Here is a 14,629-nt window from a genome sequence, read left to right as displayed (position 1 = left end):
CTACCTCTATTCCTTTAAAGTTATATTGTGCTTGAAAATTAACACTGCTTTTCTTTTCACTGAAACAAGGAGAGATTTTGGATAGGAAATGAAAAGTCATCTAAGACTAATCAATAAAATATAGCTCAAAAAATGACAATTTTGTCATTTCTAAGATTAAATTTCTACGTATTCCTGCTTAATTACAGAAGTGCATTTATTTTTAAACTATACCATTGTGAGAGGTAAAATACCTTACAGAATTATCCATTTATTGTTTTACAAATAATTTCTGATTATAGACATTTTTTTAAAAAAAATAGTGTCAAAGTCTTCTCTCAGTCAAGAGCTACATTATTGTTTTCTCTATTTTGGGAAACCTCAAAGTTCAGAAAATAATATGGAAGTGAAAGAGCAATCTTACAAGTGGAAGACGGGCTTCAGTTTTTGGCTTTTGTTTTGCTTATGTTTATAATGGTGTAATAGTAGGGGGAGACAGGAGACCTTGGGAGACAGGAACAACTGTAAAAGATATCTTAGTCTCTCAAAAACAGCCTGGGAAGTGTTTTAGAAGGAATCCTTTTTAGTTTTCTGACAAATAAAAGGAAAATATAGAAGGAATACTTTCAAGTTTACAAGATTCTAATACTATAACCTTACAATAAAGATAGTATTAGTATTCATTGTTGTGCTTCTTGCTTGAGAGGGCTGATAGCAGTAGTGGGTTGCTACCGGTTCGCCCCGGATCAGGCAAACTGGTAGTGGCGGGAGGCTCCGCCCACCTGCCCAGATGTCTCTGGGCATGCGCAGAAGCTTCTGTGCATGTGCAGAAGTGTCGTGCATGCAAGCGCATGCGCACCGAGTGAACGTGCACACCCACAAGTGAACTGGTAGCAGATGAAATTGAAACCCACAACTGGCTGACAGGTAGGTTCTGGATGGAGTTCTATTTTTATTTATTTTATGAAATTTGAACAAAGAAACCATAATACTGTGAACTTCTGGGAGCTTGTAGGTGCCACAAAAATAAGGCTGGGGCCACATACAGTAGCCCATCTCTAATCTATAGGAAGTGAACCCTAATACATTTTGCTTTTGACTCATATATTTTACACCTAGAAGCCACACATTTTGAGTAACACTTTTACTTGTATTTAACTAGATCTATTAAACCAAACATAGCAGTTGTAGAAAATGATACCTTAGTTTTAAACTTAAAATTACATTTTACTGTCTATAATATATGCTTAATTCCTTTTCACATTATTGACCTATTTCATAAGTAAACTATATTTCTAAAGCATGAAAGAAAATAAATTATTTTCTATAAGTTGTATTGATGCTGCAGAAAAAAAACCTATATATTCAAATAAGGTGAACTAAAGAAGGGCAAAATTAAAAGAGCTTATCAGCAGTAAGCAATTATTAACAGAACAGTGTTCAGGCACAAAAATTGTGTACTGTTATTCATCATCCCAACAAGGAAATACCATTTTAAAAACTAATTTTACAAATTATTTTACAATGAGTTCTAATCTTCAGTTACTAATGTTTGATTAGGATAATTTGGTCGATTTTAACAACTTTTATTACTTAAATTCACAACAACTCTATATACATACGAAATTCCATGAATGACAATGTTTGGAGCAAGTCTACCGTTCCAGAAATCTCTGAAAAAACCTGACAGAACATTTGTTAACTAACCTGCCACATAAACTGAAAAGTTAGGCTGTTTAATCATTAGTAGATCTGTTCATAGATAAGTGTCCCAATATATCTTTGCAAACCTCTGAAAACTATTTTTGTTCAATTTAATTCTAAACCTCAGGGGAAATGCTGTTATGCAACAATACAAAAAGAGTAAAACGTAGCTGCTACCCCCAGGAATTGACTTAAAAGAAAGGATTCCAACCAGTCATGTCAAGCAGTGATTTTTTCCAATAATTGATCTAAGTCTCATAAGTCTCTAATTGACTGAAGGGAGCATAGAGCTTTTACTCAATTCCATTGAATGCTGCATACATTCAATTACCAACTATACTGGGGTGAATAAACTGAAATTAAATAATAAAGTTTTACTGCTGATTAGTAGGAAACTGTGGATTGGAACTGGGATTCAGCTTGCTCTGCACAGTGACTTTACTTCCTTGGAAACAAAAAAAAATGAGAAGTAAATTTTTCCTGAGATTTAAACCCAATTCTGCAAAGCCTTGACAGGGTAGTAAGACAAAATTGGGAGAGAAAATACAATACAATCACATCAGTACACTTCCTTTATTTTTATAGCTCAGTTTTATTTTTGCTTCCATCCTCTGTCTCTCTCATTCTTTGTCTATCTGCTTGCAATAATAAGTATTCTTATTGTGCTGCATTTAATCAAATAAAAATCCTTTTTTACTATAGTTTTGGTTTGTACTAGCAGCACACAAAGAACTGCTGGATGCCTGCAAAAAACTCTTATCCAGGAATCCCAGAAACAGGGAAGAGGGATGATAGGATAAATATTGTAGGAAGGGATTCCCAGACCTGAGTTACCATTGTGATAGATAACTTCCTTCTTACATGTAGCTTAACCATTTTAGCATAAAGACAAAAGTAGGCCATAGGACAAATAGATTTATACTGTATACTGTTTTGTCAATTCTTATTTCCACATAATAAGTGACACAGAAGCACATTTTTCTACTCAGTGATTTTGACAAACATCCTTTCTTCAAAACAGACTACATGCTATTGACTACCTTTCTAGCCACATAATATATTACGTATCTTAAGATTTCTCCATTCATATCCCCATTTTTAGTAAACATTCTACCTAGGATTACAAATTCACCTTCTTGCTTTTTGTCAAGGCATATATAGTTGCATCAGATCAAGGAACCAACAACTCTACAGGTAAGGTAAGTCACTTTAAATGCTACCCTGTTTCCCCCAAAACAAGACATCCCTTGGTAATAAGCCCAATCGGGCTTTTGAGCGCATGGCAATAAGGCCAAGTGCTTATTTCAGGGTTCAAAAAATATATAAGATAGGGTCTTATTTTCGGGGAAACACGGTAGTATTGTGAGAAAATAAAGAATCTTAAAAACTGAAAGAGGAATTTCCAACTCGCATTTATTGGTGAATTCATTAAGGCAGAGTCTCTTGGAACATTTTGAATTGTTTCTTTTCAGATTTCTCCAAGTTTGCTGAGAACCCACTTTAGCTGATAAATACTTTACAATGTTGAATGCAAATACCAATTGTCACAAGAAACATAATCTTGGGATGAAAGTATCCTAGCTAAAGAGTTTTGCAATCACCTGGAAACACAACATCAAAGGACTGAAAATCTTTAGCCAATAGACTGGCTTCTCCAAAATCTAAGCTTTTATGGGCATTGGTATCTTGATAGACTCTGGTATGAACGCAATAGGTGTGTCAGAGGTGAATTATACTCCTGAGTCAGAAGACTGAACATTTCATCAGCTGAGAACACTGAATAGAACAGAACAGGAGCTGAGGGACTTAGAGCAGGAACAGAACAGATCAGACTTGAAAGAAAGAAATGCAGAAACTGAAAGATCAAGTCCTGAGGGAAAAGTTGCTGAAGTCACTCTTAGCATCAGGAGACCAGTGGAAAGCAATGTGATTAGAATCCAAATGCTCTCACCAAAGCAAGATGAGCAGAGAACTATACAATAAAAATGAGGCAGGGAAAGGAATCTTTGTAAATTTGTTTCTAATGAGAAAGCGTTCTGATCTACAAAGTGTTCAGCATGGGTTCTATATTTGTATCAAATGGGAAGAGGAATAAGAATGTAAAGGAAAGGATTTTTGTAAGAAATTCCAAAAAGAATGAGGCAGAGGAAACCAGCCAGTAGAACCAGATATAGTAAGAAAATTAATTGCCTCATTAATAATTACAGATTTTTTCTCTTTTAAGTAATAGTTAAAAAGCTGTATTATTCTGGTTTGTCGCACAGTCAGATGTTTAAACTAGATTTTTAACCACCTATCAAGTTCTTTCCAAGGACTTGGGATAGGCAAATGTTGTTGTTTGATGGTATTAAAAGTATTGTCGCAAGATGTAATTTTCCAAGTAAAGCTGCCTTTTGCAATTGACTTTTGTAATTTTATCAATGCCAATGGTCTTCAAGTGGCACGCCAGATGTTTGGAGATTGCACCTGAAGTGCCTATTACTATTAGTATTAATAGCAGTACTTCAACAACTAAACCAAATTGTACAAAAAATAAAATGCAGTGGAGGACAGATTATAAATCTTATTTTTAAAATAAAATTGCCAGTATAATAATCTAGCCTGACAGTATTGTATTTGATCATTATTCATCCCAACAGGTTTATCAAAATATAATTTCAGATGGAACTCAAAATCAATCTAACCTGATAACATCAGTCTTGGATCTTCGATGTTCCTGCTCCCGCTCTGGTACCACGTGCCAAGTAAAGACCAGTCTCCAGTCAAACCCACCAATCTGCGGCTCTCCAGCATTTCCCAAGAATTCAAAGGTGTTCCAGTCAATTACATCAATCACAGGACAGACGACAGCTGATGGTTCTTCTTTAATTCTATGCATGTTTACAAAGAAATATTGTTTGTATCCTGATGATAGAAACTAAACTTGTTGAATAGATTGTAGAAGACCATTAGAATACTTTTCAGTTTTCCAAACTTTTACAGACATTTTACAATATTTTCCTAATAATTAAATAAGTATCTAACCAATTTCTATCTTCAAAGTAACTAGTATAAAGATGTTTATGTCTGAAATGTGCATTTGGACTGCATTCTCAAAATTTCCACCCAGCAGTGTTTCAAACAGATTTGGAGGACTTGAGGTTGGGAAAGACTAACATACAACAAGAAAGGTTAATGCTTTGTATATTTTATTTTTATGTATCATGTGCATTTTCTGCATATACGTTTTCTGGCCCCCACTTTTGGCAGTCTTTCGGAAGGCCCTAAATACTTGCTTTTGCCATCGGGCCTGAGGAACCCAGAGTGCGAGGGAGTCCATCAATGACTTGTTTAATCAGGAAGATGGGTCATTGGGCTTTTTGGGTTTTTTTAAAAAAAATTCCTATATTGTGTTTCTATTGATTGTAAGCTGCCTAGAGTCGTCATGAGCAAGTAGACAGCTATATAAATATTATATATAAATAAATAAATATTTTTTAAAAATTCTCAACATTTCCAAGTATGTTTTCTAAGTAATCAAAGATGTTGGGGAAAAACCCACCACTCTCTATGGCATAAGAATCCTTACATGTTTATTGTGCCTCACCATTGGGTTGCTCAGATAAGGTGCAAAGGTTTTTAAATCAGCTGAGCATATGGAGCCTCACAGCCTGCAGGAAAAACTAAGGAAAGAGATTAAAAATGTTTACCTTTATACCTTCACATGCAATGATATTAATAAATGTGAAGGATCACTAAATATTACCTTCCATACACTATTATACTGAGTTTCACTTCGGTGCTGTTACAAGAGTCAAACAAGCATACTTGTGCATATTTTCTTTTAGTCAAGATTCAATAAACCTCTCCTTTTATTTGTCTGCTTATATCATCAGATCAGTCAAAAACTTTCAACTATCTCCTCTCTCTAAACTCTTTTACTTTACAGTTTACCCAAGGCATCTTGCTACATAATCTGAGAGACTGGTTCTACTATAATTTATTACAATTATGTATGTGTAACTAATACATTCCAGCAATAAGTTTGCATAATTAATGAACTGTTAAATGGCTTAAACAAAGGACACAAACCATCAGCAAATGTACGAAATGCCTGCAGGAAAGCAACAAGCAGAAAACCTGTAACATGTTCTGTAAAAAGAAGACAACATAATATACTACTGCTGGTGATCTGAGAAATTTTTTAGATTTGTTCAACCAATCACACCTATTTTCCTCCTTCTGAATCCTACATAGGGTAGCCAATGTGGCCAAGAGGACAACTTATTAATATTTTAAATTTTAGAGGCAAAAATAATGTGGAATATTATTTCTCACACTGTTGCCTCTCTTCATCAGAATAATCAAGATAAATTTTAAAAATAAAATTTCTTATTGTCAACCAACATCCACAGGTTTCATTTGGAAGATAAAACTTTTATGTTATGGATTACGGTAATTTACTTTGTAGTAAATGAACTAATTAATAACTTACAGAAGCAAATAGAAACAAAAGTAGAAGGAAATACATTATTCAGCTTTTGTCACTATACATTTATTATGATATTGATAATAATCTTCAAGAAAAGAAGAAAGAGATAAAAGTTTGGAGCAGATAAAACGAAGCCAAGCTGAAGTATAATAGAACTTTCATCAATCCTAGCATTCACAAGCACGAAGAGACTCATGTTACTCACTCTCCAGTCCAAGCAATTTCAAGAGTTCAGTGGCCACTCCTTCTGACGGTGCCTGTCAGTGAAATGGCCATGCTCCCAGCAAGCTGCAGACTAACTGCCAAACAACCACAGATAAAAGATGAAGGACACAAAGGAGGAAAAAGAAGATGAAGTCAGAGTTGGTGAAGAAAGAAGACCAAGAGAACTTGTATTTGATTAAAATTATTCAAACAGTTATACTGGATTAAAATGATGTAACTAGAATACAAAAATCTGGAGCAGAATCTATGTAAGGACATATTGGTTATCTTTTTATTTATTTATTTTCTAATTTCTACCTAGAGAACTGAAAGCAGCAAGCACAATTATTTCTAACATCAAGGTCATGTTATATATCAAGGAATCATTTGCTTCTTGATCATTTTATTTTATACAAAGTGAACACTATCGTACAACCTCCTTCCAGCTCTTCATTTCTAATCCCAGCATATTTTGTACAAGAAGTCCATTAAAACAATAAATCAATAAATCCTGCCATTCTTAATCCCTCCTCAAACTTGCAGTCAATTCATTTAAGTGAAGTTTGCATTGAAGGAGCAACAACAACCAAAAACAGCATTTGGGCCAAACAGATAGTTGCATGACACAAATCACCATGTAGCACTATGAAATTGGCCTGCCAGTACTCTACAGCCCACAAAATATCCAGCCATGATATTACATCTACTCTTCATCTTATACTCTTGCAAAGAAAACATTAGGGTTGCACAATGCAGGAGCCCTATTCAAGGCCTTTCTAGCATTCTGAAACATCACATTTCAGGAACATGGTTATGGCAAGGACAAATCAAGTCTTCAAAAAATTGTTACTTCAAATATCTGGATGTCCTTGAAACACAGTCTTCCAGGATTTGCTTGCACCTCATATTTCTTATCAGGAGAAGCAAGAGTTCAATAACACCAGTCTACCGCTTCAAGACCACTGTAGTTATTTCTCATGGGCAGTTATAGGATATTAGAGGGCAGAGTTTTGGGTAAAGTATCTGGGCACACAGGAAGTCCTCAATTATGACTCATTGCTTAATGATTGAAGTTATAACAGACCCAATAAAGGTGCAGGTATTTATTTATTTATTTATTTATTTGATTGATTGATTGATTGATTGATTGGTTGGTTTGATTTATATGCCGCCCTTCTCCGGAGACTCAGGGCAGCTTACAATGTGTTAAGCAATAGCCTTCATACTTTTGTATATACCTGCTTAGTAGGGCTTTCGCCACCCCCCCACCCAAGCGGTGTTCTTTTTTTATACAAAGTCAGCTTATTGCCCCCACAATCCGGGTCCTCATTTTACCTACCTCGGAAGGATGGAAGGCTGAGTCAACCTTGAGCCTGGTGAGATTTGAGGTAGTCCTTGAAGTTACAACCAGCTGTTAAATGAACGCGCAGTCATACAAAGACCACTGCAGTTGTTAAGTGAACTAATGGTTCACTACAGAACAGTTTTGCCAAAAACTAGAAGTAAATGCCTGTTTTCAGGACAACTGTTGTAATGCTGTTACATGACCATGGGACTCTACAAACGACCATAAATGTGGACTGGCTGCTGAATGCCTGAAGTGGCCTGGGTTTACAGGCATTTGTAGCATTCAGTGATCCCATGATTGCAAGTTAGAATGGATTTTGTCAGAAATCAGCATTTACTTCCAATTTACAGCAAAAATGCCCATTGTGGACAATGGGTTTACTTAACAACCACAATGTTTACTTAACAATGGCACCATTTGCTTAGCAACTACCACAAAAAAAAGTCATAAAATCAGGTGTGATCATGTGATGGCTCACTTAACGACCATCACAACTTACAAATGTAATTTTGGGCTCAAACTCGAGGATTTCAATCCAGTGCTTCAATTTCAATTTCAGTACATAGTGATGCAATAATTTATTGCTTGTAGGAAATGGATATTATTATTATAGTTTAACAATTTACTATTAAACACAAATATATGGAAGCTGTAGTTTTAGAAACCATAACTAATAATATATGAATTATTCCTATTGGTAGTGGAGTATAAAGAACATAACTTTTAACCTAAATCTTACCCTATACTGCCATCTTGTGGAATATTCACACTATTAAGAATAAGAGTTATATCTTTGGTTACTTCAAAAAAGTTTCAAATATAAATGTGATAAAATAAGCCTCTACTGTACTGCTGTTCACTGCGGTTCGAACAGGCAAGTTAAATAATTAAATAAAAGTGAAGTATAAGTTAATATATTTTCTTCAAAATATTACATTTAAGTATTACAGTAATATTTAAGACTAAATATCACTCAAATAAGCATTAAACCAAAATTATATCATTTGTAATAGTTTACGTCATTTGTAATGTCATTAAACACATTATGCAAACTGACACAAATAACTTAAATATAACTTAGCGTACAATTATGTGCTTTACTTGGGAAACTTTGAATGTAATAACTTGTCTGTTATTATTAAATATATTTGGATACAAATATTGTTTATTTTGTTCAGGTTTGCTAAATGGGGAAATATTAAATCAGAAGCTTACAATATCATATATATATATATATATATATATATATATATATATATATATATATATATAATTTCAGTAGATTGATTACACCTGAAATACTCCAATGTCATTTATTTATGTGATAAATTCAGATTTATTTAATATTTTGAGTCTTTATTTTGGTGCCCATCATATTTTTCGTCACCATACATTTATTATTCTCATATAAATATTTTTAAACTAGTATCATTTATTATAAAAAAGTCTAATGAAAATAAACATCAAGTTCCTTGCACTCTTAACAATATATTCTACATTTCAGAGATAATTAAGAAAACTAAAATATAAGGCATTCACTTAGCTGTCACAGTCTAAAAAAACCAACACAAATTATCAAATACTTCTAATTTTGGAATATGACATTTATTTACCTTTCTAATAATGGTTCAAGCCACTCTTCATGGCATTCACAATGGCAATCGAGAAATGTAAGAACATCTCCTCTCGCTACTGAAGCTCCCAGAAGCCTTGCTCGAACCAGCCCTTCTCTTTTATTTGCTCTGATAAGCCGTACCTTGCGCAAATTTGCCAGATAGTTTTCCAAAGTCTCCTTTAAATGTTCTATTGCAAAGAAGTAAGAACTGTTAACTGTTAAATCTAAGGAACTTATAGTAAATGGACCACCAGCATACCTTTTTTTTTTTACATTTAGTTGCATCTGAGCAGAGACAGAGACAGGCAAACAGCTTCTGACAGGAACTCAACTGAAAAAACTTGCCTTGAATGTTCACTTACAGTGGTAGATTCAAAACATGGTGTCCTTGAATCACCAAGCCCTCAGAATGGTTTTCTCATGTGTTCTGAGTCTCAAAGAAAATTTTCATGTTCTAAAGCATTTTGAAGTTGGAATTTACTCTATAATGGTCAAAATAACTAGACCATTCAATGTATTTTGGCTGTGATTGGCCTATCAGCCATTTCCATCATTATCAACCACCAATTTAAGATATGATGAGTGGTAAGTAATATAAGAAACCAAGTGTCACACAAACTTTTAGAAGAAGCTTAGCTCTCTCTCAACCAATTTATACACATTTTCACTTGCGTTCTCTGCATATCAGATCTCTGAAAAGTACTATTCTGAAATCTAGCAAATTACTTTCAGGTATCCATCAGTATAGTATTTCCTTCTTTTTAATAATTATATAGTTTTATAAATGCATTTTCCAACAGACATATACCAAGAATGAACAATTTACCACATGCAAAAAAAAATAAAATAAAATACACAAGTAAAGTCATATAAAGAGCCAGTTTGGTGTAGTGGTTAAGGTACCAGGTGAGAGACTGAAAGTTCTAGTTCTGGCCTAGGCACAAAGCCAGGTTGGGCCAATCACACATTCTCAGCCTCAGGAAACAGGCAATTGCAAACCACTTCTTAAAATCTGCAGGAACTTGTCCCAGCAGTCATCAAAAGTCAAAAATGTACTTGAAGGCACCAAAACAAACAAACAAACAAACCATGCATATATAAATATATTTTAAAAAGCTGTAATTGCAACTATATCCCAAATTCACCTAATTTTCTAAGCCTTTAAAAGTGGAAAGTAAGCTTTCAATATTGACCAAACCAGTCCATGATCCCCCCCCCCCAAATAATGTGACATTTCTGACTAAGAGTATACAATTGGATTTCAGAGATATGTGATTTAGGATTTTTGGAGTGTAATATTTATTTCTTATGAATTCCCAGTGCTGCAACATAATTTTAACCTGGTATTCATATAATATATCATACTATTTATGATGATAAAGCTGTTGTTCTTATTATCAGACAGATTTTTTAAATTTAATGAGTTAGCTAAATTGGTTTATGCTGTTGAAGAAATATAGAAAACTATTTTGGCTTTCTGTTCAATTTATTTATTCTTATTTTAATAATATATTGTACAATAAAACAATGTCTTTCCTACTAATGCTAATGCTGTTAGATTTTTTTTTCTTTCACTGGAAATCCTATGCCAGCATAGGGTCTGCTGAGCTTACCTTTATCACTATAATCATCTACAAGGATAATTTCTTCTAGAAGAATATCAGGAGATGTCTCAAGAACACTATGAACTGTTCTCAGAAGCGTTGACCAGGCTTCGTTATAAAAAGCTATTATAACAGAAGTCTTTGGCAAGTTGTAATAATTATATTTTTTCTCTTTACATCTGTAAGAAAAGCACATTGTATTACAATAATTTAAAATCAGGCAATTGATCAGCAATTAATACAGCTCTGAAGCATACATGCAAAAAATGCATTGTGTGTAGAAGTTGGTTCACTAACTAAAAAGTTCATTTTATATACATATTTATCCATGTGGAAACAAATATAAACTCCTTAAAGAGTACAGTACTTGTGCACCATACGGGTGATATGTGTTTTCTGCAATTTCAGGTCTTCTGTCAGAAACCCACCATATTAGAAACAAGCCCTATCTTCCTCACTAAAATATTCCTGATATTATAAAATTATACTAGATTATCTTAAAGTATAAGAATTATACCTATTTATAGCTAAACAGACTCAGAAGTTGCATTCCAGTTTTACAACAGAATAATACACGATTTCTATATGAACATGCTCCATATATTAGCAGTGTACTGTATACTCACAGGAAGAAAAGTGATGTGGCTAATTAGTTTTCTACAAGCAATCTTAAATCCTGCTATTAGAAAGTTTTGAAAAGAAGCAGTCAGATATGATAAATTATTACCAGTGTTTCTATGTATGATGTAGGATATTTTCTTTGAAACATTGACAGTGCAAAACTGCAAAAACAATTAGCAGTACTGGATGTCGAAACAACTCATTCAGACTTCATCTATTTAGGCTGATACACTTTAAATGTCCAACTAGAAAGCCCTATCAAAAGCCACTACAAAAGCTGGATGAAATCAGTCAAGAATAAGAACATGATTCTAAGCACATTTATCCAACAGTCAATCTCACGGGTTCATTAACATGTTATTGTTTTGTGTAAATTTAAAACTACAACCTAAGAACTATTTCAATGCAATTGAGCTATGGAGTTTGCATTGGTTTAGAAACATTTAAAATGTCCTAGGTACTTCTCACATCTTTAGACTTTAAATGTTAGGAAAATATTCTTTCCTAAAAATGAATAAAGATGGAACTTCTGGAGATGAGGATTCTCAAAATTCCAAAAAGGTTAGACATTGATAGAAAACTGGAAAACAAAATGAATGTAAAGATGACACTCCTTTGGAAAATGGAAAACTCTTCCCTAAATTCTGGTATTATGTGCCAAGGGTTATTATGGTTCACCTAGTTTGGCTCAGTCTTTTGTATGAATGTAATAGTTATAGCATGCAAAACTATACAAATTAACATTGGTTGAATTTTAGTTCACCCTCGAGAATGTATATCTCATGTTTTTATATTACAAATCTGAATGTAGGAAGTGACAGGTCAATGGTTTTCAAAGACTTTTTAGTAAAAAGGTGCTTTTTAAAAATAAACTTTTTATAAATCAAAGCAATTGTGGGAATCAAGGAATTATTGAAAATAGGATGATCAAATACTCTAAAAAGGAACAGGCAGGATTGAGAAGGTAACCAAAGTCAAAGTAACTTTGACAATCCTGTCTGGATTTCATTTTCTTCACACAATCTAGACCAGTGTTTCTCAACCTTGGAAGCTTGAAGATGGGTGGACTTCAACTCCCAGAATCCCCCAGCCAGCAACGCCATCTTCAAGCTACCAAGGTTGAGAAACACTGGTCTAGACTATCATGTGAGTGGTTGCAAATATGTTGAGGACAGGTAGTCCTTGATTTATAACAGTTCATTTAGTGACCATTTGAAATTACGTAACTGAAAAAAGTGATTTTAACTGTTTTTCACACTTACCACCATTGTAGCATTCCCCATGGTCACATGATCAAAACTAAAACGCTTGACAACTGACTCATATTTATGATGTTTGCAAGGTCCTGGGGTCATGTGATCGTCTTTGCGACCTTCTGACAAGCAAAATCAATGGGGAAGCCTATACTAACTTAACAACTGCAGTGATTCACTTAACAACTGTGACCAAAAAGGTTATAGAATGAGGCAAAACTCACTTAACTGTCTTGCTTACCAACAGAAATTTTGGGCTCAGTTTCTGGTCATAAAACGAGGACTAATATAGCTAATTCAGCTCATTTCTAATTTAAATTTGGGATTAACAAATTACATGGATGCATCTTTAACGTTGGCTTAAGCTGCTGCGCGAACCCAGTCAAATATCCCCGAGAGGGTGAGATCTACTTTGCAATTCTTGGCTTAACCTCGCGGGGTTGCATTTGAGCGCGCGCTTCAGTTCAGTGCATTTGCAAATGCAATCGCGACCTACGAAGACTCGTCTTAGAAAAGCCACGAGAGACTCCTCCGGGACCGCTAAAGGAAGTTCCACGAGTTTACTTCTGGGGCAATGCCGTACAACAAGATCACGGTAAAGTGACACCGCCCCTCTCCTTTGGGCCTCCCTCCCCTCCAACTAACTACGCCGGATCTCGCGGAGGGAAGCGCCCTCCCTCTCGCTCTCCCCGGGATCCTGGCGGCGGCACCTCCTCCGGGTTCCCTCTGCACTCACAGCGGGTTGCGGCGCTCGGGCAGGCGGCGGTGAAGGGAGATGCGGTCGCTCAGGAAGATGTTGATCTGGTGCAGCTGGATGCTCTCCTCCTGAAGGTCTTGCTCGGCCTTGGTTAACTCCAAGCGCGCCGGCCGGCCCATCTCGCCCACCTCGGTCTCTCTGCCCAACGGCGGCTTGTCGTAGACGGGTCTGCGCAATCGTCGCTGGGCTACTTCGGGCGCCAAGGAAGGGGGCGCCGCTCTCCCAGAGCTCTTAGCCGGGTCCCGCGGACCCCAGTGCCACAGCAACAACACGCCCGCTATGCCAAGCCCCGAGAAGAGCGCCACCACGAGCGACCAGCCTCCTCGGCCGGCCCGGACTCGCCGGCTCCGCCGCATCCCAACTCGGGCAGAAACTTCCTCTCCCAGGCCCTTTGGGTGCTGTCCGCAACACAAAACCGTCCGGACAGGCGGGGGCGTACCGAAGCAGCAATAAAAGTTAGGCAGAGAAGGACCGCCCAGCCGCGGCTGCCTTACCCGGACTAATCGCGGAAGCGACTGCTGGCCTGCTCGCCTCCGGATTCTTGGCTTACAACGTGGCGGGGCAGGGCAGGCATAGAAGCCGTAGCAACAGCGCGGCCTACCTGGGTCCCCTCTCTCCCTTCTCCAGCCGAGGAAAGTCGCCAGAGAGGAGAGCGGGGGAGAAAAGAAACCTGAATTTTCCTCTGAACTTCAGACTTACCCTTCTGGTGAACTTCACCTCCGTTGATAGAAGAGGGTTGTGGCTGAATCATTTGGAGGAGGAAAACCATTTTCAGGAGTGGGTCAATCCGAGAAAGGTGGTAGCAACCTCCTCCCACTCCTACAGTCAAATTGGGTGGGAGAGGGATTTTTATGGCTGATAAAAACAGCTTCTCATGATTTGACTCCTTTCATCTGTCCTAATGCACCTTTCCAGTAGCACCTGTCTGCAGTCCATGACTGGGTTCACATATTGTTTTTTGTTGTTAGTATTTATCTAATGACTGAAAAGCACAAAAATGATGAATCTTAAGTATTGCTTCCTATATCGTTTATCTCAAAGTGATATACAAAATACAGGTACATATAGCAATA

General features: G+C 36.2%; 1 protein-coding gene across 1 annotated transcript in view; it reads right to left on the bottom strand.

Moving 5' to 3' along the window:
• Positions 1-14,057, bottom strand: part of GALNT12 (polypeptide N-acetylgalactosaminyltransferase 12) — a 34,448-nt gene extending 20,391 nt beyond the window's left edge. Inside the window, exons 1-4 of the mRNA XM_070940777.1 lie at positions 13,536-14,057; positions 10,935-11,104; positions 9,320-9,509; positions 4,368-4,553 (exon numbers count right to left, since the gene is read on the bottom strand). Of these exons, the coding sequence (XP_070796878.1) occupies positions 4,368-4,553; positions 9,320-9,509; positions 10,935-11,104; positions 13,536-13,912 (923 nt within the window). The 5' untranslated portion in view covers positions 13,913-14,057. The remainder of the gene's footprint in view (positions 1-4,367; positions 4,554-9,319; positions 9,510-10,934; positions 11,105-13,535) is intronic.
• Positions 14,058-14,629: the final 572 nt, after the last annotated feature.

This window comes from Pituophis catenifer, unplaced genomic scaffold (genome assembly GCF_029215685.1).
Source record: "Pituophis catenifer annectens isolate HBS135680 unplaced genomic scaffold, rPitCat1.0.hap2 SCAF_3, whole genome shotgun sequence".
NCBI classification, from domain to species: domain Eukaryota; kingdom Metazoa; phylum Chordata; class Lepidosauria; order Squamata; family Colubridae; genus Pituophis; species Pituophis catenifer.
Note: the sequence above shows the minus strand (reverse complement) of the source record. Positions and strands in the feature narration are given on the sequence as shown.